This window comes from Rhea pennata, chromosome 1 (genome assembly GCF_028389875.1).
Source record: "Rhea pennata isolate bPtePen1 chromosome 1, bPtePen1.pri, whole genome shotgun sequence".
NCBI classification, from domain to species: Eukaryota; Metazoa; Chordata; class Aves; order Rheiformes; family Rheidae; genus Rhea; species Rhea pennata.
Window position 1 is genome coordinate 2350858 of NC_084663.1, and position 25344 is coordinate 2376201.

The window sequence follows — 25344 nt, forward strand, 5'->3', positions numbered from 1 at the left end:
AACAGGAAAGATTCAGCCAGGATCAAGGCCACAAATGGAAAAGAGAGCAAACAGACGAGTATCTCAATTCTTAAAAGACCAGACTCTAGGAACAATGCAGCACCTTCAGGGATATCAGAACAGTAGGTGTCTAAGTATCTTCTCAACTGCTGGTCATGGAGTTACTCAACCCCTCTACAACCAGAGCCAGAAACCTGATACCCTCCTCCCAAACCCCTCCTTCAGGGTGATCAAAATCACATAATCCAGCAGCAGGCATCTCACTTCATCTCTCATCTCGACAAAACTCTGGAGAGAGAGAACAGTAAGGTTCAAGGCATTTAAGATGCCAGCTAAAAGGCAGAGTCCATCACCGCTGCTCAATACTCAACAATTTGTTGCTTTATCAGCTTTCTCATTCTTTGGAAAAGCCCTGAACACAGAAACATAGGTTCATGTAAACTGGAGAGTGTCAAACTTGCTGGTTTTTAGTCCCTCCTTAGGAACATTCATAATGAAAAATATCATCACCATCATCACGGTGACATCACCATTAGCAATAATGCACTGTACTCCGTTTCATCAGAGACACCATTGCCAGCTGGGAGAAGAGAGGTTTGAATGAGCAATGTACTATATAGATAGACCGAAGATGCTGGTAACCAAAGGAAGGCCAAGGTGGAGATCAGATGTATGAAAACCTGCTTGTCAATGTCTCCACTTACAGTAGCTCTGTATAATAAATGATTTTTCTTCACCAGTGGCATCTGTGCTCTATACCCACCATGACAGGAGGGAATGGAAGGAAGGTGCAGTCAGCAGCTGGGGACCAGAAAGTCGGTTCTGCTAAGATGAAGTAATGAGTTATTGCTAAGTTGTAGCTTATGCAGTTAGCATCATAGAATCAGTAAGGTTGGAAGGGACCTCTGGAGATCATCTAGGCCAACCTCCCTGCTCAAGCAGGGTCACCTAGAGCATGGCAGACAGGGTTGCATCCAGGCACGCCTTGAAGATCTCCACAGAAGGAGACTCCACAACTTCTCTGGGCAACCTGGTCCAGTGCTCTGTTACTCTCACAGGGAAGAAATTCCCCCTCACATTCAGGCAGAACTTCCTGTGCTTCAATTTCTGCCCATTGCCTCTTGTCCTGTCACATGGGACAACTGAAAAGAGTTTGGCCCTGTCCCCTTGACACCCTCCCTTCAGGTACTTGTACACACTGATAAGATCCCCCCTCAGTCTTCTCTTCCCCAGGCTAAAGAGGCCCAGCTCTCGCAGCTGTTCCTCTCCTCATAGGGCAGGTGCTCCAGCCCTCTGATCATCTTCGTAGCCCTAAATCTGGCATGTCTTTAACTTGCTCTGTTTGCTTCTTTCAATACCAAACGACTAGCCAAGACTGCAGAATTCACCATCTCAGAGATGCTTAAATTAAACACTCTACCTTGGCAGATCTACTTCAGAGAGTCACATAATACCTATGTGACAGCACTGTCATGACTGATATCCTGGGGTTTGAGCAGGCACTTAGAGCACTAACAGTAACAGCAGTTTCAGGCTGAGCCAAAGGTCCATAGCTGCTGAAAAAACAGATTCACAGCCTCTGTGGATCAAGTACAGCAGAAGCCCTATAGCCTCTGCGCATCAGTCTACTACACGTTTGTGCCAGAATTAGCTGCCTTTTTCTGGCATGAGTTACATATACATTGACTATGAAAACAGGTAAAATCAATTTGATTGATTTACTTCCCATGTATTAAGAACATGATTGGTTTAATTTTCAGAAAAAGCCATGCATTAGAAAAGAAGGGAATGAGACAGCCTTTCTTGGAAAGCACACCTTTGAGAAACAAGCTTTTTGCCTGTGTCACAATGTCAAAGTCCTAGCGCTTTGTCAAATTTTACTGTACCTAAGAGACTAAAAAACTCTTTTCTGGAAATGAAACGACAGAACTTATCATGCAGTAACTTACAGCTCTGTCTGTGTTTCCCCGTCACTGTATTTGTTCCCAAAACAAAGATCAAAAATCAATGACCCTTCCGGGATTCAAGACCTGACTGTGTGTAAGTTGGAGCTGAGAAAAGTGACACAATGCAAAACAAATCTGGCTTCTTAAACTCCCTTTTCTCATTTTCTAGCTGACACATGGGAGATTGCACACAATGCAGTTCTCAAGCAGAGCTGAAAGAAGGTTTTCTGATGTATTCAGTAAGTCAACACAAACTCTTTCACCCAGCAAACTAAGAGTCCAAAATTTGCTTTGAGCTGTATTTCAGAAGTTACAGAACTCAAATGCTGCCAGGACTTATTCAAATCTTGAAGTGCTACAGATTTGTGCTAGACTCCCGCCTCAGGCCTGCTTTTTGGGCAGAAACAGACTCTCCAGTGTTTCCATGATGTGAAAACATGTTCTGTTTTATTTTAGCCATCACAGAAGAAAATCAAAATAATGCTGGCAGAGGCAACGCAGAGGCAATATGATGTTTGTAGGTAGAAGTGATATCTTTTATTAGAGTATCTGCTGTTGTTGAAAAAAACCAGATAAGTCTTCCGCACACACAAAAGAAAAGCTTTTGCCCTAAAGCTGAAAGTTTATTTAATTTTCAAGTTATATTATTTCAGCTTACAAACCTCATCTTGTCTGTGTCCCTCGACCATCATCTCTCCGAGTCTATGGACTCAAGAGCATTGCTGTCTGTTCACGACATGCAAGACAACTCTGCTACATTGTCAACAAGTGTAGAACTGGCTCCTAGTAGAAAGACAGGACTGACAAATCACTGTTGCTCATCACATGTTCACACTGACATCACTGGGTTTGTGCCTGTTCTATACAACATGGGTTAACTCATTTTGAACTGACTTTTGAAATGATATTTTTTCATTTTAATATAATTTTAAATCGTATATTTCCTGATATTATTTTATCATTATTTTTAACTTCATATAATTGATGTGAACTGCATTTTGAGCAGACATTGATCTTAATGGAAGTGAAATATTACCATTAGATTCACTCTGGACCACTTGTCAGGAATCCAACAACCTGCAAATGAGGAACTCAGCAGGCTAGTCCAGTATCTCAGCTGGAACAAGGTGATCTCAATCAAGACAAAGAAAAAAAAGGCATGTGCAGCAACTACACCTCTAGCCCCATAGAAAGGTGACCTAGAAGCTTTTGCAAAGATGTGACTACCCATGCCATAAGAATTAGACCATGAACCCAACAGACTGGGCACTCTCCTCAACCAGACAGTTAATCTCAGAAGTTACCCCATAAATTATAACATTAGAATGGATGTTAAGTACTTTTTAGCCCAGACAAGACTGCCCTCCCACAGGTGCCAGAGTACAAGGAACAGCTTAAAATGCTTTAACTGATACACTGGAGGAGTTCAAAAGAAATAATTTGTTCAGTAGCTTAATGCATTTAGGAAGCAAGGTGTGGCACATTCACTGTGGCAGAAAAACCACCTCAGCTCCCACCCCTTTGATGCACAAAGAAAGCAAATGAAAGGAGAAGAAGTGAGCATCCAAGGTAGAAAAAGCTTATTAGTGAAAGAACAGAAAAATCGATCATTTTGACTTGTGTAGCAGCTGAGGATGTGGAAGCAGAAAAACCCTGGAGACACTACAAAGCGCCAGCAAGCCTGAGCTATCTTCTTTGTTTGTTGCTAATGAGCCATGGTACTTTTTAATAATACAAAAAGGATTTAAAAGGACCTGATGGGAAGCCCAAAGAAGTCAGTTGAAGCCTTCCTCTCTAGATCAAGGTCGGAAAACACCAGAATGCTTTGTGAAATGGGAGAAAATGAACTTCTGCCAACGACAGAGCAAGGTTTCCGCAAAATCACTGGGGTTCTTATAGGGTCTTCCTGATGCTGAAACATCATTTCCTGGCACTCACATTATCCTCCTAGAGGATATGTCCCAAGCCAGGAGCCCTGGAAGCATCACAAGGGCAGCTCTTGTGTCTCTGGTGCTTTTATCGAGAGGTCCCTGGGTTTCTACCTGTAGGCAAAGCCCACAAGGTGCTCTAGGATTCCTGGTTTTCACTGCCACAGCTCCCAGGCTTCCAGCCACAGCACTTGCAAGCTTGAGGATGCAGGCTTCCACCAGTCTTCATTTCCAGCCCTTAGGCTGGGAGCCTGGAGGTCCTGAAACATCAGCTTGACCCCAGGCACCAAAAGCTTTCTTGATGCAAGACCAACACTTGCGGAGGTGAACTCCTGGCATGTATGGCTCTAAGAAAGACCTCATGGCAGCTTTAAGTGGGAGCCAAGGAACGTGGAAGCCCTGGCAGTGAACAAATGAACTGGGCAAACCTGGCAATTTTACCCCTGTCATTAGCTGCTACCCAAGGCTTCACTGTCACTGAAGAGCCAGAAATCCCACACAAACGTACACTCAGAAGTGCTTTAGTTCTGGACTCACCACAGTTCTTTGTAATGTTTTCATGATATTTCATGCTTGTGGTAGTTTTTAAAGAAGAAGAAAAAAAAAGAAAAGATTTGGATCTGGTTCAGATCAAAACCTACTTGAAAACAAAAAACCAAAACATCTGCAGCCTGGAAATTCCACTTTTTGACCACTTTGGCTTCTGTTGATCACAGCAGGCTTTGACAGATGCTGTTACATGTTCAGCAAGGCTCCACACAAGTCTAGAAAAAAATGAAACTTCACCCCCAACGGACATGCAGCTGGGTTTACAATGGAAAACATGAATCGGTCCAACTACAGGAATGCAGAAGCACGCTCTAGGACGTAGGGCCCACACCTCGGGGCAGGGTCCTCAGAGCAGGTTTTCTGTTTTCCTTTACCGCGACCGACGCAGCAGCATCTTCATCCTTGATTAGGGAAGTCAAGAGTACCAAATCGTGAATGCAAACGAGGAAATGCAACTTTGCTGCGGCACAGCAGCTCCGAGGGGTGTTCCCAGGGCGATAACCCCCTTATCCCAGCGCCCCATACATCTCCTCTCATCTACCGCAGCGTCCTTCTCACTGGCCTTCACGCGTCCGGAAATATAACTTAGAGCATCACTCTGAATGGGTTATTTCGCCCGCTATTTCTCTGCCACGGGCTCTGAGGGGTTTCGGCGGTGCGGCCGCAGCCACGGGCCAGGTTTAGCGCCCCGCGCCAGCCGCGCGCAGGGCTCTCCGGCGGGACCCACGCCGACATCCCGGCCCGCCACGGTCGCGGGCAGGCGTCGGGCTCCTCGGCGGCCTCGGCCGGGCCTGATTTCACACCTAAGCGCCGAGGCATGGTGGATTTCACTATTTTAATCCCTTTTTCTCGCCGGGCACAGGGATTAGGGGCTGGAAGAGCTGCTCGACGTGGCTTCACGTCCCCTCAGGGCCATGACCCGCCCCGCTGGCAGGCGGAGAACTACAACTCCCAGCATGCCCCGCGCGGGGCGCCGCCGGGGAAGGGAAGCGGCGGGAGGCGGCGCGGGGACTGCCGGGAGTTGTAGTCCCCGCGGGGGCGGCGCGGCTGTGGAGGCGAACGGCAGGCGGGCGGGAAACGAACTACCGGGCTCGGGGAGGAAGCGGGGGCGGCGGGGCCGGAGGAGCCGGAGCCGGAGCCGGAGCTGGGGCCGAGGCCCGGGCAGCGGGATGCAGTGGCGGCCCGGGACGTCGCCTCTGTGCTCGGGGCCGGCACCATGCACCCGGCCGTGGCGGTGGGGCTGGTGTTCGGCGGCTGCTGCAGCAACGTGGTGTTCCTGGAGCTGCTGGCGAGGTGAGGGGGGGGGGGAGCAGAAAGAGGGGTGAGGGGGGGCAGAAAGCGGGATTTGGGGGGCAAAGTTGGGGCTTGGGGGCAGGAACAGGGTCAGGGATAAGGTTGGGGGCAGGAACGGGGTGCGGGTGGCTTGGGGGGGTGGAGGGCTTGTGAGGGGTGGTGGCACCCAGGGGGGTCCCCAAGGGGCTTTAGGGGGGCCCCTGGGAGGATTTTTGGGGCAGGGGCTGCCCTGCAGGGGTTTGGGGCCCCCAGGGGCCCCGGGCAGTGTGGGGGCAGTGGGAGCCCAGCAGTGATTTGCCACCTAACCGAGCCTTCACCGCTCGTGGGTTGCTGACCCATAGTTTTGGGGGTGTTTTGGGGGTTCCCTCCGCTGGGTTTGGGCCTGCTGGTGCAGTGAGGCATCAGCATCCCCGCCTGGGCACCGGGGATCTCCTGGGCCCACTGACAGCGGGCCCTGCCGCATGGTGGTTTGACCCCAGCACGACCAGTAAGGGTCAAAATCCCGAAGGAAAAACATGCAGGAGGAGGCTTGGGGCTGCGTGCCCTGTAATCCGTCCCTCGGGACAAGGTCATCTGCGTGGAAACACAGTCTTCAGCAGCATCATGCAGCAGTGAGGCCAGAGCTTGGTGAGGACCAAGGCGAACTGCCAGATTGCGGGGAGGGGAGGGCCGTCCCTTGGGGTATGTCTGAGCATCCCAGGCGAGCACGGCTTGGAGAAAAAGGTGACCTGTTGGTTTTGTTGCCAGGGCTGCTCAGCAACCTGTGAAGGCAAAAGTGCTTGAACTGACTGGGAAAAAAGTAGTAACAGCACTGGTTGTGTGTCAGCAATCAGATCAAGTTAGTGGATATGGAGCATCTTTTAGTGGAGCAACAACTCCTGAACAACCACCCAGTACAGTGACTGTGCACTACAGTCATGCCCAGGCTTCAAAAGTGAATGTTAAAACCTGTCCCAACTTCCTCCCCACCCATCACATCCCAGATTCATCAGGGAAAAGGGAAGTGCAAAATGGGGCCTGATTCTGTAACCCAGCGGTGAGGATATTTGTTAGGAGTGGGAGGCCGAGACACAAGTCCATTTGCACAAGATTGCACAAGCACTCAGCAATTGCTGGATAAATCAAGCAGTTCTTGGAGGAGAGACCTTGCCAGGCAAGTTGTCCTTCCTCTGGGCAATTACTCTAACCACTGGGTTGCCTAATCAGGCTCTACCTTTCCTGTCTGGCTTTTGCTGCAGCATCAGTGAGGGAGCTGAAGAGGGTCTCCTCCAGGTTTTCTGCGTTGGCAGTGTGACTGTTACCCTGGGAGATGGGAAGAACAGTCTGAATCCCTTCAAGATGAAGAGAGCATAGATCCAGATTCTTCCCTTTGCTTGCCACCAGACTTGTGTGTGGCTTTGGTGATTCAAAACATCCATTTAAAATTATTTTATGTGCTCCTGAGTAACTTTTCCACCTCCTTTGGCCAGACCTTAAAGTAGAAGAGAGCCACTTGGCCCTACTCTAAGGAGTGAATTAGGTGTCTAAAGCCTAGAGGAGATTTTGAGCAAATCCCAGCAGTCCAACTGCAATTATTTAGGAAGGAAGCTGCTTTTCAGACACAAGTTTCTCTTAAACATTTCCTCTCAATCACTTCAGGAATTCCTCTGTTCCTAGCAGTTGCATTCCTGAGCTCCTCCCTTACCCTGTTCACCTTCAGTTCATAAACTGGGATAACAGTTGGTATTTCTCTGTGTCCTGGTGCTGTCTGGAGCGAAAGTTCCTCTGGAAGATGAATCTGCCCATAACAAGGAAAGTCGAGTACTCCTGGAGCAGGATCACACAAAAGGCAGTGACCAGGCATAGCAAGTGCAGTGAGGAACAGCATAGGTGATTGGAAGAAATTTCTGTAGGATTTATGGGGGAAGAGTGAAGGAATGAGGACTGTTTAGTCTAGAGATGCCAGAAGAAAGACAAAAGGCTTCAAATGTGTGGAGAGGGGCTGCAGAGGAGAGGAAGTAAAATCTTCTGCTGGCCTCTGAAGACAGGACAAGAAATAATGGGCTTAAATTCCTGTGAAAGGGATTTAATGTAGAGCAAAAAAAACAGGTTTACTTCCTCTGAATGTAGTGGAGTGGGTCCTTAAGAAGGAGAGTGTGGCAACTCCTCACTGGGGGTTTTCAAGAGCAGGTTAAAGAAGCCCCTGTCAGAGTAACAGAGAGATGCCTAGAAAAGCCATCCAGTCCATGCCATCTCCCATGTTTGGATCAATGCGATCCATTCTGCTAGCGTTCTTTCCTAGTTGACCTGTGGGGGGTTGTCTTTACAGCTGTGCCTGAGCCACAGGCAGAACTTAATTAGCCCTTGTCACAGTGACAATAACAACAGTGCTCCCACACCCTTGGGTCATTAGACACATCCATTTCTGAATGTGCTGCCTCCGGGTTGAGAAATGGAGGCCCTCAAATCAATGGAGCACTGCAAAAATGGTCACAAGCAGCAGGTTACAGCTGATGGTGGGATTAAAGAAGGGGGGTGCGGTGACGCCTAAGCTGTGTGCAGTGTAAGTAGAGACCAGGTTAGAAAGCTGGTGATTTGCACTTTGCCTTCTGAAGCTGTGTCCTCATGAGCTTGTTTTCCCTGTAGAGATGATTGCAACTCCACCTAGTAGATCTCAGCAGGACTTCCCCCTTTTACAGTGCAGATGGGAAAGGTCTCACTGTTCTGCAGGGTGGGTAGGCTCCGTCTCAGGAGCTGTCTATGAAATGCAGAGCCTTTTGCAGTGACAGATGGAAATCCTGCTTGAAAGAGTAATTTGGATGTGCCGAACTTAGTCTCAAGGAGAGGATGTTGTTTTAAGGTTTCCCAAACCCATGTGCAGAAATTGAGCTATTCTGTTTGTTCTCTGCGGAGTGTTGCTGTGAGAGCCCCACTCTGGCTGTTTCATCTAACCGTCTGCTAGACATGAAGAGTCCAGGCAATTCAGTCCTAGCAAGCAGGATGACAATTTTGGGACACCCAGGCTGTTAGAGCCGCTACTGGCTTTGTGGTCAGTTCTTTGGCCTCATGCTGTGGTCTGACAGCTGTTCCCCGTCTCAGGGACTATGCGGAATGCTTGTAGACCGCTTGGGCAAGTTCTGAGGTCTAGATCAGGCTCCTAAGTCACAGCTGAGCCCTCTGAAGTTACAAGGCTAACAGACACATCCCTGGTGAGTCCCCTGTGCTGGAGCAGTGCTGTGCTATGTGCTTTGAGTTGCTCTCTCTTGTACAGTGCTCTCTTAGGAGGATTTCTGCGTTGCTTCTGGAGCATTCTGTATTAATTTGCTGCAGTTAAAGCAGTTCTTGGTTGATACCTTCAGACTTCCTGTCTGTTCTTTTAAGCCTATCAGTGTGTTAGGATTTTGAGTCAAAGACATGGGTGCATGCAGCCTGTTTTTTTTTTGTTTGTTTGTTTTTCCTTTCATTATCAATCAACATATAACCTTGTGTCATTGCTTTACTGATAATATGGGGTCATATCAGCAGGAGACTGAATGCAAAGATCAGCTAACTACCTGTGAGGACACTAAGAGTAATGTGTGAAAATGATCTTGGTCAGTTCCAAGTTTGTACTTGCTTTCTGGTTTCCTGCAGAAATAAGGTTTAAAATCCTGCAGCCTGGCTGTGTCACCAGTTCAGTATCTCTTCTCTTCCCTCAAATAACTCTTGAACTTCCTATTTACGTCGCACAGCAAGGCCTGAAGTCTCACAGATAATTGAACTCTGAAAAATGTTGTGAAAATTGTCAAGTGGATAGAAGGGAGGGACTCAGGTTAGTGCCTTCCCCATGGGAAATGCAGGGAGATGATGACCAGGTGCTTTTTGGTGGCAGCCAGCCGAGCAGTCAGCACAGGGATGGTGGCTGGGCTGTTAGCACCTGGGCAGAGCACTGCTGCCTGTTTTGGGAAGCTGGGAGGATGACAGAAGGTTTTGGAAGAGTCTGGGCCTGCAGTCCTGCCAGTCAGGAGACAATTTGGTTACTCCTGTTCTCTGGCATACCTCTAAGCTTACATTCAGCAAAAGCGAATCTAGATCCAACCTGTATTTACTTGTGACTGCTTGTTGGGTGAGCAACCATGTGCTTGTGCAACAGTGTGGAGAGTAGGGCTCAGCACCATGCAGCCTTTCCAGTGATTCCTTGGCCTCTGTTTCTGGCTTGCACTGGAGAAATGGGAAGTGCTCACTCAAATTCCTCTGCAAATGACAAAAAAGCTGCAAGTGACAAAAAGCTTTCTATTTATGATTTCTGACATATGATGGCCTCATCTGAGCTTGCAGCTGATCATGTGCCTCCCAGGAAATCCTCTTCTGCTTCCCGTAAGCTTCTTAGGGTGAAGACAGTCTGCGGTGCGCATGCCTGCTAGGAACAGTTGTGTGCAGGGAATGTGTGTTTAATGTCAGGCTGTTACAGGCTGTCATGTGTAATTCCTCTTCCCTCAGATCAATCGCACCAGGTTGATTTGCTCAGAGGTGATGTCATTTCTGCTAGCAAGGTAGTGATAACTGCAGTGCTCATGTCTTTCTGGCAGGAGAAAGATGCTCAGCCTGCAGGGCCTCTTCTTGGAGATTGGACCCCTTGTGTGGCTTTCAGTATCTTGTAGAGTTTGAAAAGTTCAGTACAAAGCATGAAAACCTGGATATATAAGTTAGTAAAGGCCATCCAGGTTGATGCTCATTCTGGGAATGAGAGCTGGTAATCTCTTTTCATTGCAGGCCAGTGCAGTATTCATAATCCATGGCATTGTACTTATGCTTGTCTTTCTTTTTGACACCTTCAGGCAGTTTCCAGGATGTGGGAACATAGTGACATTCTCCCAGTTCTTATTTATCGCAGTAGAAGGCTTTATCTTCGAAGCCAACTTTGGAAGGAAGCGGCCGGCCATACCAATAAGGTATAGTTAATCTAAATGCTTTCACTAGGCAAGAATTGACTGGCTATCTATTATCTCAAGAAGTGTTTAATAAAAAGGCTTATTGTTTACCCTGTCCTAATCCCATCCATTTTGCAGCATTCATGAAGCCTCATTGAGAATCTATCGTGCCTGGTAAAAATATGAACTCCTCATTTATCAAGAATACTTAATAGGAAGTTGCCATCAGATACTTTCCTACCCAAGAAGCATGGCCATACTTTGCACGTTACAAGTCTGGTGCATTCAGAGTGCTCATTGTCCCCCTGAGGCTTGGTGCAATGGGTGTGTGGGAGAGAGGCTTACTGGAAATCTAGCCAAATCCTCTTTTACACTTCTTCATCTTGATCTTGGCCTGACATGTCTGTGCTCTCCTCCCTGGCACTCTGTGTCTGGTGTAAAGTGAGGAGTTTTTGTGGTTCTCCTTGGCAGACTGCTAAGCAGGCAGCAAACCAGAGTGTTGGACAGAGATTCTCAGTGACAGAAAGCTGCTCATGACTGCGTTGCTGCTAGAAGCTCCACTTTGCAGAGCAAGGGTGACTTTATAGCCTAGGCATAGAACAGTGGAAATGTTCAGGATAGTTTTAAATGGTCTCTCCTTCCACTCAGGGTAGTGATGCTTGCTGGCAGAAACTGAATCTCCTCAAATCAAACCTTGTCTTGTAGTAGTACAAGTCCTTAGGAAAGAGGAAGTCTATGCTAAGAGATTCCAGTTGGTATATGTTCAACTTTTTTCCTCTCTGGGATTAGCATGAGCTGATGAGTGGTGCAGATCTGTTTATGTTCCCTTTCAAGGACCTCCCTGCTACATCCACATTGGGACTGATTTCCTTGTTAATCCTTGTCACAGAACCAAGAGCTAAGTGGGCCCCAGCTTAGCTCGAGGCCTGTCCTTGCACCATCCAATGTGTTCCCAGGACATGGAGGGTACATGCCCAACCATCAGCTGGTTTTGCCAACCACCAGCTTGTTTTTATGTTTCAGATACTATCTGATCATGGTGGCCATGTTCTTCACTGTGAGTGTGGTGAATAACTATGCCCTGAACTTAAATATCGCCATGCCACTGCACATGATCTTCAGATCAGTGAGTACTGCCATACTGTCCTTTCCATTTTCATGTGATGTCTCTTCCCATCGTCTCTGCAAGCACTGCTCCTGGCGCGCGTATTCTGCCACCCTGTCATCCCCTGTGGACACCACAACCCTGTGCAAATATTAAATTAGAGCTGAGTTGTGGGGAGAGCAACTTTGGGAAGAACAACTGAGCTGAACACTCAGCTCTGGTTCTCATTTTCAGTGTTGAGTGTTAAGGTATTCCCTTAGTGTCCCCAGTGAGAGGAGGAAACTAGGCTGAGACAGGCTTCATTTTTTCCAAGGTGATGAGGAAGTAAGTGACAAAACCAAGCCCAAACTCTGGGTGTCAGCCCTGGATAGGCTGGATTGCTGACGAGAGACCCAGCTTTCCCTTCCATCACATGGCTAAACCAGGTGGTTCATGTCCTAATATAGGTGTCTTCCACTTGTTCTATTACCACATGGGCCTCTGCTCTGGAAGATGCTATTGAAAACACCTCTTCTTCACTTGAGTGTTTGCAGATGAGTGTCTGGCTAAAACATCTGCTAAAATTAAAGAAAATAGAGCATGACCTTTGGAAATAACAGTTAAGTTCAAGAGATCTGCTGGCCAGGGCAGGCCGTTCTCCCACAAAGTGCCATGGGATTGACATACATGAAATGAAGATGGTTGAAAAAGAAGAAGAACAGAGAGCACTCTAGGAGCCTTGTCCTATATTAATTGTGAGGGATGGTTCTTGCGCGGCAGCCCACAAGTGTCCTGCAGTCAGTGTACAGAGCCATACCGCTGTTCCTAGTTAAAAACATAGTGATTTGGCTGCATGCTGGTCTGTAGATGCACTGGAGTGACCAAGAAAGGAAGAGACCTGCTGGCCAAGAGATCCAAGTAGCCTTTTTGCTCCAGCATCCTTGTTCCCAAGTTACCCAGCAAGACTTGTCCCCTGCTCCTAGCTGAAATGAAACTCCCTTGACCTTACTCGGCTCCACGCTCTTGTCCTGGCATTTTGTTGGTGTTTTTGTGTTAGTTGTATCAGTTATGCTGTGTTCCCTCAGCAGGAGCCCCAGTCCATGGAAATCTGGCACACTGACATTTTGTTTCTTTACTTCTTTCTTTTCTCCTTTTCCCAGGGCTCTCTCATAGCAAGCATGGCTCTAGGTATCATCATTTTGAAAAAAAGGTAAATTGCAGGTACTTTTCTTGTTTCATCAGAGAAAGTTCTGCTATTGATTTAGTCCTGGCTGGTATTGGGTGACTTCCTCTTTCCCGTTAAATATCCTTATTTGATTGATGGGGAAACTGGACAACGAATATGTGTGAAGAAATGGTCAGGGCATGGACTAAAGACCTGAGTAATATCCTCTTCTGCCCTCTTACTACCTCTTACTCCTTCATTTAAGACAAGCATGATCTGAAGAGGGTCTTTGAACAAGGCTGCAGTCCTATAAGTTTGCCCTTTCCTTTCTTCTTGTCTGTGTGAGCCTACTATAGCTCCTGATGAACAGGCCAGTGGGGTCCTCCCAGCTGCTTGGGGTCTGACTGTGGACACATACTCCACCACTCCATCGCTATGGGAAGACCCACACTGGTTTGATTTGAGACGGATTCTCTGCCACAGGCAAGGAGATCCTGGTCCAAATGTTCGTTTTTGCTGTGGTTGGAGTATGTTGCCCCCCTCTCCCCAGCCGTGTACTGGGTTAGATAATGAGTATGTGCCCATTATCTCAGGTTCATCCTGGCTCAATGGAGCAAAATGTAATGCCAGGGAGTAGCGGATGAACGATACAAGGCTGAGCTGTGTCACTGACATCTCTGTTCTCCCTCTGTGCAGATACAGCGTATCTAAATATACATCCATAGCCCTGGTGTCCGTGGGGATCTTCACCTGCACTTTCATGTCTGCGAAGCAAGTGGTAAGGATTGTAAAGGGCCTGAGGACACAGCCGTGAACCTTATTAACAGGAAGAACTGCCCTGGGCACCTTTGTCAGTAATTGCTTTCGACTGGCTATTAGTGGAGAGACAAGGCATCTCCTAGCTCTAGATCTGCTCCCCACAAGCACTTGTTCCTGGTCACTTCATTTACCTGTGGGGAGGACAGAAGGGACACACACATGACCATGATTTAACTTAATTACAGCTGCTTTTTATCCCATATTACTCTGGTTGCTTTTTGCTGCATTATTTTTTTTTTCCTTTTTTTTCCACATTATTTTTTCCCCACATAGTAACAGCTGCAAGCTCTTTTTTTCTTTCCCTCATTGTAGTGTTGCAGTTAGGAGCTGGTGAATCTTAGACAAAACCCAGCCATCTTAAAACTTTGCTGTCTTTATCACAGAACAAACTGTCAGGTTTCAGGCTAGAATTTTCCAGCCTGTTGTCATCCAACGTGACTTTCTGTGACCCTTGAAATGAAGTCCATGTGCTTGGAGAATGGGACTGAGTGAAGGAAATCTATGTGTAACAGCAGCCTGGGCTTCTCTTGGGTTAGCACGCACATCCTGATTTTGAGAACTAAAGACAGAAAAGTAGCATAAAGCAGTGGTCAAGTGAAAACTGGTTTCACTTAATCCAGCTCTGAGAGTCTGGAAATGAAGCAAGGCTGCCAGATCTTTTAAACCCCATCATTTAATAGCTGCTTCTACTCTTAGGGTATCTGAGGAAGGTCTGTGCTATGCAGCTTTTCTCTGCGTTAATTCACGTTAACTCTCAGCAGGCACGGGGATTTGATTCGATACGCAGCGTTGTGACTAGCTCATGGCAAATGTGAGTAATGTAACTTGCCCTAAACCACAGTGAAAGACAGTTGAGCCAAGTCACATTACCTAGCATTTTGTCCTTGGCTAGCAGTGTCTAGAGGCCTGATTCCCTCAACATCTCAACCGTGAGCCTGGGTTGTGTACCTGACCAGGACTTGGCCAGAGCTCTTGTTCTCTCCTGCACAACCACCTCTGAGAAGGGGACAGAGCTTCCTGCCAGTGAGCAGTTTGTGAAAGCTTGCTAGGAGACACTGAATATTTTCGTCGTCAAAAAGTTCAGTCTCTGGCTGTGCCAAGATGTTTCCTTGAGAAAGATCCTTATTCCATCAGCCATTTACATTTTCAGTTGGAACCTGGTGGATTCCCCAAAGTAAAAATGAAAGTGGAATGTGCTGTAGTTGCCATCTTCTCTCTTCTGCCAGGGAAGCAGCTCCAGAGAATTTGGAACCTTGGGCACTCTTTGATTTATGGGCTTACTTGGAGCACAATGCACAAACCAAAAATGAGGTTGAGACAGGCCTGAATGAGCTGCGGGACATGGGTGCTCACAGTGACATGTCTCCCTCCCCTAGGCATCTGACTCCAGCTTAAATGAAGAGGATGGACTCCGTGCTTTCATGTGGTGGATGCTAGGTATGTAAGTGCCACATCTCCAGCCAGCCTTGCTGGGATACTGGCAGGATTCTGCTCTCAGATCGCTGATCCTTGGCTGTGTGGTTGTGCTAAGCAGATGCAGTGGGAGTCCTAGAACTGAGGTTAAGTTGTGCTGAGTGTCTAATGGATGTTGGTTTGCAAAGAATGGCATTTCTGTGGCACTCAGCGGCTTCGTGCAATGAAATTCTCTTTGTTTTATCAAGTCAAATATGACAACTAAAGCTTTTCTGTCAGGCAGTGGCTTAGTCTCATTCTGTAGTTTTGCAAAATAATTCCCAGCAATAAATGGAAAATCATACTGGTATTAAATGAAGAGCAGACTCAAGCCACTGTCCTGTGTTGCCAGTGTAGCTCTGAAACGAGACATTCCCACCTCTGAATAGGCTGAAAAACAACTTCTCTGTGCCGGTAACCATGAAATAGAGTCACGACAGCTACATCTCATCCTCAGCTGAAGTCAGGGCAGACTTTATCTTTTAAAAAGCTACCATTTTAATAGCCCAACTCTGTATGTTTACATCAGGCACAAGTTTGACCTGCGTATTTGTAGACATCAGCTTGATTTCTCCCTCCAAAGCAGCCATGGCTGATGTATCTCGTGCTGTGAGCTACGCTGCAGTGAGGGAGAGGGGCTGTAGTTGGTTCCAGTTTACATTCAGCACAGTATTTTGTGGAGGAGGAATCTCTACAATCTGGCATTTAAGTCTAGATTTATTATTGGATTTTAGGGGTACACAGGGTTGATGTTTTAACACTAATAACCAACAATTGTGTCTCTGGTAATCTCTTTGCCTGAGGATCCACCAAGTCTGCCTGTCAGGGCTGAGTCCCTGTTTTTAAGAGCTGATCTTTTCAGAAGTCTCTTAGGCACAGAAGCCTTTGTAGGAAGGTACCTGTTTCCCCCAGACCATGCAGAATGTTTCCTCTGTCTTACGAATTCTGGATGCTTTGGCTTCTCTCACTTATTTATTTATTTTTTTCCCCTCACCGAAAGCCAAATGATGGGAGGCCCTGAGCTGTCTGACTTGAGGTATGCCATGCTTGGGCAATGCTGCAAGGCTGTGTTTCTGTTCCAGGTATCGGAGCACTCACCTTCGCCCTCCTCATGTCTGCCAGGATGGGGATTTTCCAGGAGACGCTGTATAAGCAGTTTGGGAAGCACTCCAAAGAGGCCCTGTTTTACAATGTAAGTCACCATATCTTTTCTATTGCTTTTACTGAACAGACATAGCTGCAAAGAGGGTCCTTTCCTCTCCCATCCTGTAGTCACAGCCCTATACAAAGCCCTGTGAGCTATCTCAAACTAGAAATTTTCAGCTCCATGTATTTTTCAGACTCCCAAAGGTTTCCCATTGAGGCGCAGCCCATGTAGCAAATTTTAAACGAACTAATAGGAGTCTTGACTTTCTGAATTCCACTGTAATTACTCCACAGACTCCCTCCTGGCAGCAGTCTGGTGGCTTCTCTAAAATGGTGCTTTGAATGGAGGAGACCTGCAGGAAGGTAGAGAATTTCACAGTAAAAGCTGAAGGGGGAGAGATGGTAAACTGTACTGTAGGAGGGGAATGGGTCAGGAGGAAAGCTTACAGACTGCATATCTAGGCTACTAGATCCCATCTTCCCCTTTTGCTCCTTGGAGAGAATGAGTAGTTTGGTGCAGCCCTCCTGAGGCAGGAATGGAAAGCATCACATGTAATGCCGGAGCAGTGAAGTGTGTGCCCTCACCATGGAGATATGTGAGGCCATTTTCCCAGGATGGGAAGTGGGGGGAGCGTTCACATAACATGTTAACGTCATGCCTTTGCTTTCTCTCTTCCAGCATGCGTTACCGCTCCCTGGCTTTCTCCTCCTTGCCCCAAACATCTACCACCATGCAGTCCTCTTCAGCCAGTCTGGTGAGTGTTACACAAATGAGTTCTTGTGTTTTTATCTTTTTTCTTCTCTGGGAAATGCTGTAGGAAGCTTTCAGGCCAGCAGCCGTGCACGTTGGACTGTTGCTTCTGTGTGTTCAAGCCCTTTGAATTGGCAGGGGGGAAGGAAGGAAAAAAAACCACGCTGCCATGAGCACATTGTCCAGTGTCTTCTCCAAGGTGGGCCAGATGCTTGAACAAGTGAAAGTTGATGACTGGTAGCAGCCTGCCACAGGCAGTGGGCTACTGACACTGCCTGCAACCCTGCCCCAGACCATTCACCTTGTGCCATTGCAGCTGACAAAGTTAAGCCATGAGTTATGGTTTGGATCGTTCTGGTTAAAACCCTAGCTTCTCATTAATGCACACCCATTGGGGCCATCCAGATTTCTCATCCACCTTGAGTTGTGTGTCTGCCTAAGTTTAATAGTAAAATTCACTAGGCTTTCCAATGTAGATGAGCTGCCTATATTCTGCTCCTGATTTTGGGAAACTGCTGGTATCTTTGCTGAGTAGGTTAATTAGTTTTCTAATCCTCTCTGGGAAGGGGGGATGTTTGCATGCACAGATCACTTTAGCCTGTTCATTAATATCATTATGAAGTATTTCTAGCAAGTTTCACCCCCCTCCTCAAGGAAAATCTAGCAAATACATGAGATGGGTGACTCCTGGGGAAAGGAGCAGGCTGGTTCAAAAACAGGAGTAACAGAACCAGATGCTCAGCCATGGGTGTAAGTACTGACCTGTTGGCTTCGTTCGTACTCTGCAGGCTTTCGCAGGCTGACACTGAGCCTTTCTGAGCAGCTCAGAACTGCATGGTTCATTCCTCCTGTTCTGACAATGGGAAAGTTCTGACACAAGACAGATCTTTCCTTTTTAAGTCCTTTTCCTTAGCCCCTTTCTTCTTCCATCTCCCCTTCCTCCCCACAGGAGTCCATGCTGAAACAGCTACAAACTCTCTTGTATTTGTCATTTATTGCAGTAAGAAGAAGGTAACTCTCTATTTGAAGCAAAATCGAAATGTGTCCACATTTCAGACTGTAAATGCTGCAAAAGCTTCGTGGAGCTTCAGTGTGTCACAGATTATGGTCTATCCTCAACATGAGAGTGGCATGTTCGCCTCTCCGTGCATCTCTCCTAAGCATTAGCAGAGTAATGAGTGACCTTGGTCCCTCCCAGCCTATACAGGTTTAGTGTGTCCCAGGCAGACATGCCTACAGCAGCCAGAGTTTGCCTCAGTGTTGATGGGCCTCGCGTCTCTAGAGCTGAGCTCTCTGATCCTGCTTTCTGTGCATGCACGCTCACTCCATGTCTCTCACATGACTGATATCTCTGGGGTGGGAACTGATTGTTTGGCCTCCCGTGGCTTCTCTCCAAAGAAGACCATGTAAGGCGGTCTCAGCACTGCTGAAAGTTGATCCAGGGCTAGATGTGGGTTTCTCACTTCCCTTTTTCCCCACAGAGCCATTCCAAGTCCCAGTGATTGGTCTGACCCTTCCAGTCATGTGGTTCTACCTCCTCATGAACGTCATCACCCAGTATCCTTTGAATGCTCAACTCAGATAAGCTGCAGAGATGGCAGTGGGGTGGGGAAGGAGGAAGGGGGTGAGGGCCCTGAGCCTTCCCTGCATTTGGGAGCTGTTGTTCATGTTGCTCTTGGAGAAAGCAGCGTGGAATTTAACCCGAGGCTTCTATTTTTTCCAGGATGGCTGAAATCTGCTAGTGGAGCAGCTAAGCTCCCCTGCAACAACGGTATCAGATTTGTACAGCTCCATGCATGATGCGGCTGGCTGCTGCACGTCTTGTTCTCTGAACTGGGGCATAGCACAAAGGGCCGAACAGGACAGGGAGGCCACCACCTCCCAGGGCTGGGCTGATTGGTGTAAACTCATCTCACAGTTGTTCTGCTGGCCAGCTCTATCTAGTAGAGCGATTCGACTGGGAGCCATTTGTAATTTACCAGCATGCCCAGTCTCCCAGTCAGTGAGGACAGGTTTGCAAGTCTGTTGAGGGAGATGCCCTAGAAAAAGGGATGGTTCAGTCCAGCTCCCTCTTGCTCTTTTTCTCTCACCATGTTTATCCGACCCCCATGTGCTACGTGAGGGAGCACCATGCCTTCCTACTTCTGATACTCCTCCATGAAACCTCCTCCTTTAATCTGCCTTGTCTGTGCCCTCTTGGGTAGGAGAGAGGACTTTCTTTTCCTCCCCAGCTGCTGATCTGCTGCAGATGGAGAAGAATGGAGAAGTCTTATTTTGGCTTCCCTTGGTTACATGGCTGGTGCAGTTAACCCTATGTGCCATTTGTCCTTTGCCAGGATGTCACCCAGAGCTGCTCTGGTGTGTTAGTTTTGCTGTTTCAGATTAGGCTCGGGGCCTGTTTTGGGTACACTTAAGGATTGTACTGAAGCTGCTCATGATGGTAGAAATTTTGAGCTGAGGAGGACGGAATTTTATTCCTTGTATAACTAAAAGGAGATTTCTTCTAGGTTTGGGCAAAAAGGGCAGAAAAGGGTTAGTACTACCATGCTGGGAGGGCTCGGACACTCCAGCTTGATCTAGTATGGGGTTTTGCCCACTCCTATAATGGCACCATTGCTGTACCTGTTACAGGTGTAGAGCAAGGGTGCGGAGTGCTGGTGACTGTTGGAAGGAGCAGGGTGCAGGGTAAAATGTCTATCTTGCAAGAGATGGCCCAAGGAAGACAGATCTGTCACCCTTGGATGCTTTGGGGAGGGCTGGACTACAAACAACTCCCTGCAAAGTACAGGTGGTTTGGAGCAGGGGTATGTTGGAGTATGGTCCCCAAAGGTGATAGTGTTCAGGGCACCGGTATCGTTGTCTGTTATGATTGCTTTCTGAAATGAAGAGCAAAGTATGGTGTGTGTTGGGGGGAATTATTTAGCTTTAGAAGGTCCTTTGGAAACAAATTTGGGGGTTTGGGGGAGGGCTGTAAAAGCTTTGTAGGGCTTGGAGGGATGCTACAAGGCCAAGGGAGGATGGGGTGTCTTGGGAGGAGGTTTTGTCCCAGAGAGAGGGTAGTGGGGCTAATCCAGTGTCCCATTCTTCTGCATTCCCAAAGGCCTGCACAGGCAACCCTTCCTCTTCAGCCCTGTTTCCACCTTACCTCTGCTCACCCAGGTACATCTGCATCCGGGGTGTCTTCATCCTCACCACGGAGTGCACCTCCCTCACTGTCACACTGGTGGTGACACTGCGCAAGTTCGTCAGCCTCATCTTCTCCATCCTCTACTTCCGCAACCCCTTCACAGCCTGGCACTGGCTGGGCACCTTCTTTGTCTTCGTAGGGACTCTGATGTACACGGAGGTGTGGAACAGCCTTGGGCCCCTCCTGGCCCGTTGGAGGAAGAGGCCGAAGCAGGAATAAGGGCCGGGGACTCTCTGCAGGGACCTTTTTAAAGTTTTATAGAGCAGAGCAGTAGGGAATCCCCCAGAGGGGGGTTGTTTTTATAACACAGGGGAGGTGCTGGCTGTGCCAAGCTCCTGGGAAACACGAAGCCCCACCAGGGATCAGCGTCTACTGGATCATAGAGGGAAGTTAGTTACTTTTGCAAGATTGCATTTTTTATGCAATCCCTCTTCCACTTTTTTTTTAAACAGCCCTTTCTAAATAATGTAAAGGCTGGCCCAGCTCTCTGTTAACAGCCCACCCCTGTCATGGTACTGTTGTCCACTCCTCCCAGCTTTGGTAAGCTGGACCCTGAGCCTATTTGGTGCCGTCCATGAAAATCCTAGTTGCTGCAGTGGATAGCTGAGCCACAGGGAACTGCTGGACACTACTGTTAGTGCAGCAGGTTCTTAGTTACACTGGAAATGCCAGGCCTGGTTGTTAATCTGAGTCCTTGTTGCCTGATCTTGTCACCTTTGCTGGGAGAGCATTGGGTGTAGCTACCACCTCCAGAGCCTTGCAATCTCCCCAGCAGACCTTCCACTGGGGACTGAGCTCCAAGCTACTGAGCCCCCCCTCACTTATAGCAGGACCTAACTGGGAGCCTGAGGAAACCAAAAAGGGGTGATGTGGAGGGGACAGAAAATGCTGTCATGTCCCTTTCACATCATTCTTAAGAGAGTGGTGAAGTGCTGCTGAGGCTTAGCTCCGTTCTCCTCAGATAACCCTCAGATACCCAACTGCCAGGAGGATATCATGGGTTCCTCGTGTTTTTGTTAGGTCCTCAGCAGAGGTCACTTTTCAGTCACTTCTTCCTCCTTGTTCCTTCATGGCAAGTGAGGACGTAGGGGCTTTACAACCAGCAGTCAGCTGCCACAAACTGCTGAGCCCCAACAGGCCTGTGCTCCCCCAGGGACACGCAAGCCTCAGTGCGTGGATGGTGCTAAGAAACTTGAGAAAGACCAGTACAGCTGAGTTTATTTCTGCTGCTAGTGGGAGGATTGTTTTTACTCCTCCTTCACAAGGAGGAAGAGCCTGGTTACCTCCTGCAGTTCTCCCCATTTGTTTTCTTCTCCCACTGCTTGGGCATTTGCTTCACTCGTGGCATTTCTGCAGGGCTGCCCCCACGGCAGTGCCCTGCATCATGGCAACGTCCGTCCAGCTTGGGTCTGGTGTCCCTTGGCATTAACCGCTCACCTGGGGCAGGGATGCTGAGTCCAGACAGCTGAGCTGAACGGGGTGCATGGCCAGCTCACTCGCATCCACGCAACCCGGAGCTTGGGGACTCACTGTGCACCTTGGCTCCAGCACAGAATAGAGCAAAAAAGCAGCAAAGTCCATTGATGCTCCCTCCAAGTAAGTGGAAAAGAGGATTTGGGAGTAGCAGCGATGCGTGGGCATCCCCTGCTGGACTTCCTCCAAGTAAAGTGAGGGTTATAAAGCCACTGGTCTTGTCCCAGCTGATTTTACTGCTGTTAAACAGATCGGTCCCCGCTGGGGCTGCGCAGGGCCCTGTAGGTGCGTGCAGATGATGCGGTTATCTCAGCACGGTGAGAACCAGCAGCAACAGCTGGTCGAGGAGCTGTTCTCCATGGCGCGGTTGGGCAGAGCAAGGTTGTGCATGCAGCCTTCTCCCGTTCCTGGCGAGCAGTAGGGAGCGCATGCGCTGAGTTTTCTGCTGTCTTGATTTTCCTGGAGCACCTTGTTCTCATCGTCATGATCCCACCCCTGCTCAGCCATGGTATTTAAGGTGTCTGGCAATGTCAATCTTATTTCCATTGAGCTTGGACAAATAAGGACAGTGACTATACCGTTGTTTTACTACCAAATGGCCCAATGGCTTCCAGCCTCAGTGTTTCCAGCTCAATCAATGTTAAACTTGCATTCACGCTGACGGATCTGAAGTTCAGTCCTTCTGCAAATGATAAAACCATCAGCAGGGAGAAGGACTCAGGCCAGAAGGGTTTTTCCCTTCTGGTTTTGATTTTTCCTGCACCTGTAAAACTTGCATTTCAAGTGTCATGAATGGGATATTTCCAAGGATTTTCTAGGTGGTGAAACTGTTCCCTACCAGCTGCCCCCAGATGTGTAATTCAGTCCAGCTCTGGCTTCCAGCTGTTTGCACAGGCTCTGTAGAAGACCCAAAGAGATGCAAAAACCTTTATCCCTCATCCTGATCTTCAAAGTAAGGGAAAAGCTTAAAAACAAAGAGTTTCAGCTGAGCCCGCAAGGTCGGGGAAGGCAATGCAAGTGCATGTTCGGTGTGGAAGCAGCAGGGGCACGAACAGGTGGGGTTGTTCATCAAAGCTTAAAACGCACCAGGGTAACACTGGGAGGAAAGCAGAAGCCGCCTTCACGCTGGGGAGCGGGAGCTTGGGTCAGAGCTTTAGCAAAGCAATAGCTGAGCAGGTGTCTGAGTGAGTGTAACTTAATTGTACATAGACTCCTTGCTAGCTAAACTGCATGTTGTTTCCAATTCTTGTACGATGCCAGTAGGTTTGGAGGTGTTTGGCCTTTTTTTTTTTTTTTTTTTTTTTTAACCATGTGCTCTTGCTGTACTTGGTTTTCACTTAAACCAAGTGTCCAGGGTTGGTTATTTTTTGCTGTTATTTTTTTTTTAACTCTTTACAGTGCAGTCTCTGTGTTTTTGAATATTTATCATTGTTAAATGTCACAGAAGTGGCAGTGATTCCCTTCCTGCTGTAGGAGAGCAGCTGTGCTCATCTGGTTGTAAGACGGAGGAAAGGTCCGTGCAGAAGTGCCCCATTAGCCAAAACAAGTATTTTAACCCCGGTCCCATGCACTCACTTCAGCGGTACTGGTTTGTTTGGGTTTTTAATGATGTTTGCTGTAGTGATGTTAACACAGGTTTTTAGCAGGTGCGTGGAAGGTGAGTGATCCAGAATGCTTTTTGACCAGTGTACTGGATTTCCAGAACTTTGGGGTTAAGTTTGGGGGTTTTCACTTGTTTGTTTGGTTTGGTTTGGTTTTGTTAACAAAATAAATACGCCTCCTCTTCCAAGTGTATTGCTCTGGTTTCTTCTTTCGCTCTTTGCTAATGGTAATCGGCTGATGGTATTTGGAAAATCATTGGGGCTCTGAAGTCGACAGAAAATTTCTCCTGCCTTTAATGTGAGAGAACGTAGGAATGGCTCATCCTCGCTTGGGTTAGAGGGAAACTCAACCATTCCCTCGCCTGCCATTGGCGGAAGCTACAACTGGATTTTTGTTGGCAAAATCAATTAAAAAAGAAAAAAGAACAATAAATAAGTGGCCCTGGGGAAGCAGAAGCAGCCTTTCAAGTCACTGCTGACTATCTCCTTGCAGAGCACCTTGGCTGTCCCCCACCACAGGAATGACCCTGCTGTGAAGCTGCAGGAGATGACGGCCACCAGCCATAGGTTTGCCAGAGCAATGCAGCCCGCACCTTTCACGGCCTGGTGCAGCACGTGGAAAGCAGAATCCAAGCGCTGCAAATTTGTCTTTAGCATTGATGGAGAAACGACTCTGGCAGGAGGCAAGAGGGAAAGGTGGATATTAGTTTCCAGATGCTGGGTGACACGGTAGGTCTTGGGAAAACAAACCTCACCAGTCCCAAAGGAGGTGTCCCACCATGGGCTCCCCCTGGCTTGCTCTTCCTCTGGCGTGCTGAGCTGGGAACAGCCTGATGTGACTGGGAGACATCATAAGCCCTGACCAGCCCAGCCTGTGGTTTACAACCTGTATGAGAAACTTAGGGCCATGCAGTGAACTCAGTGCACTCAGGGACGGAGGGAGGGATATTGAGCACCTTGAGCTAGTGCCAGCTGCTTGACCAAATTTCTGAAGGACACCAAAGATGGACAGTGAGTGAAGCTTCTGGGAGAATGAGAACCACCAGGTGCAGACTCCAAATGAGCCCTCAATTTGTAAATAATTTGCACCTTAATATTTTGGTTGTTGGGACAACTCTGAAAGTGCTGTGTGAACAATACCAAAGCTCATCTCACTCGGCATCCCAGCAGAGACCGATAGCACTGGACGGTATGGCACAGAGCGCTGCTTCACTTACCGCTGCGTTACTGCAGGAACAGGGCGAGAAGTAAATTAAAGTCTCACAGCTTCAGTACTTAAGCGTTAAACTGGAGCTGAGCGCTCCAGCTTCCCACGTGGGATGAGATTAAAAAAAAGCATTTTTTTTAAATAAGTTGCCAATTATTGCACTCTTTCCAGACATAGGTGACATCTCCATCGCTGCAAAAGCGGTGACGTGGTGATGAAGACCTGGCATTGAAATCCTGGCCATCGCTGCACCTTGAGCACACTTTTAAACCTCCACATCTCAGAGCTTTAAGGGGCGTGCTTAATTCCCCAGTGGTTACAGAGAATATATTTCTCATTTAACAGATCATCTTTCCCCAGATCCTGGCAGCCGTTCATTTAATAAATCCTCATCAGCCAGGCTCTGCTTTCATCAGTGCAGAGATTTCTGTTCAAAATCTTTTGCCTTTCATTAAATCCGTGCCGGTGTTTATTAATGCTTTCAATCTTTCCTCGGTGCTTTGTAGCCCAGTGCAGTAGGGTAGGTCAGGAAGAAACAAGGGATTTTATTTTATTTTATTTTTTTATTAAAGCAAGAGGGAAAGCCTTGAACTGCTTTGGGAAATGCAACGAAATCCTTGTCACTTCTAAGGTATAAAAAAACTTGCTCTTGCCACTAAATTAAATGAGAGGGGCAGAAGAGGGATAAAGGTGTCTCTGTAAATCACTTGGAGCCACACAGTTCATATCTGTTCAGCGTCTTTCATTATAGCAAACATAAATCAGCAGCTGGAGCCCAAGAGGGTAAGAAGGTGAGATTTATTGACATGGGAAATTTGGGAGGGAAGAGCTCATAGGATATAGAACAATATCTT

General features: G+C 47.8%; 1 protein-coding gene across 1 annotated transcript; it reads left to right on the top strand.

Moving 5' to 3' along the window:
* The first annotated feature begins 5556 nt into the window (after window positions 1-5556).
* SLC35B4 (solute carrier family 35 member B4) lies at window positions 5557-23471 on the top strand. Its single transcript, XM_062593742.1, has 10 exons — window positions 5557-5716; window positions 10513-10626; window positions 11629-11731; window positions 12850-12899; window positions 13551-13632; window positions 15050-15110; window positions 16208-16317; window positions 16951-17026; window positions 18504-18579; window positions 20182-23471. Exons 1-10 carry the CDS (start codon window positions 5640-5642, stop codon window positions 20426-20428), a joined length of 996 nt encoding a protein of 331 aa, XP_062449726.1. The 5' UTR covers window positions 5557-5639; the 3' UTR covers window positions 20429-23471.
* The last annotated feature ends 1873 nt before the right edge of the window (window positions 23472-25344 follow it).

What these genes read in the sequence shown, in the direction of transcription:
- SLC35B4 (XM_062593742.1), top strand. Translation starts at nt 5,640, where the DNA reads ATGCACCCGGCCGTGGCGGTGGGGCTGGTGTTCGGCGGCTGCTGCAGC. An exon ending in TTCCTGGAGCTGCTGGCGAG is followed by an intron (nt 5,717 to 10,512) that starts GTGAGGGGGGGG and finishes TGACACCTTCAG; the next exon opens with GCAGTTTCCAGGATGTGGGA. An exon ending in AGTCCTCTTCAGCCAGTCTG is followed by an intron (nt 17,027 to 18,503) that starts GTGAGTGTTACA and finishes TTTTCCCCACAG; the next exon opens with AGCCATTCCAAGTCCCAGTG.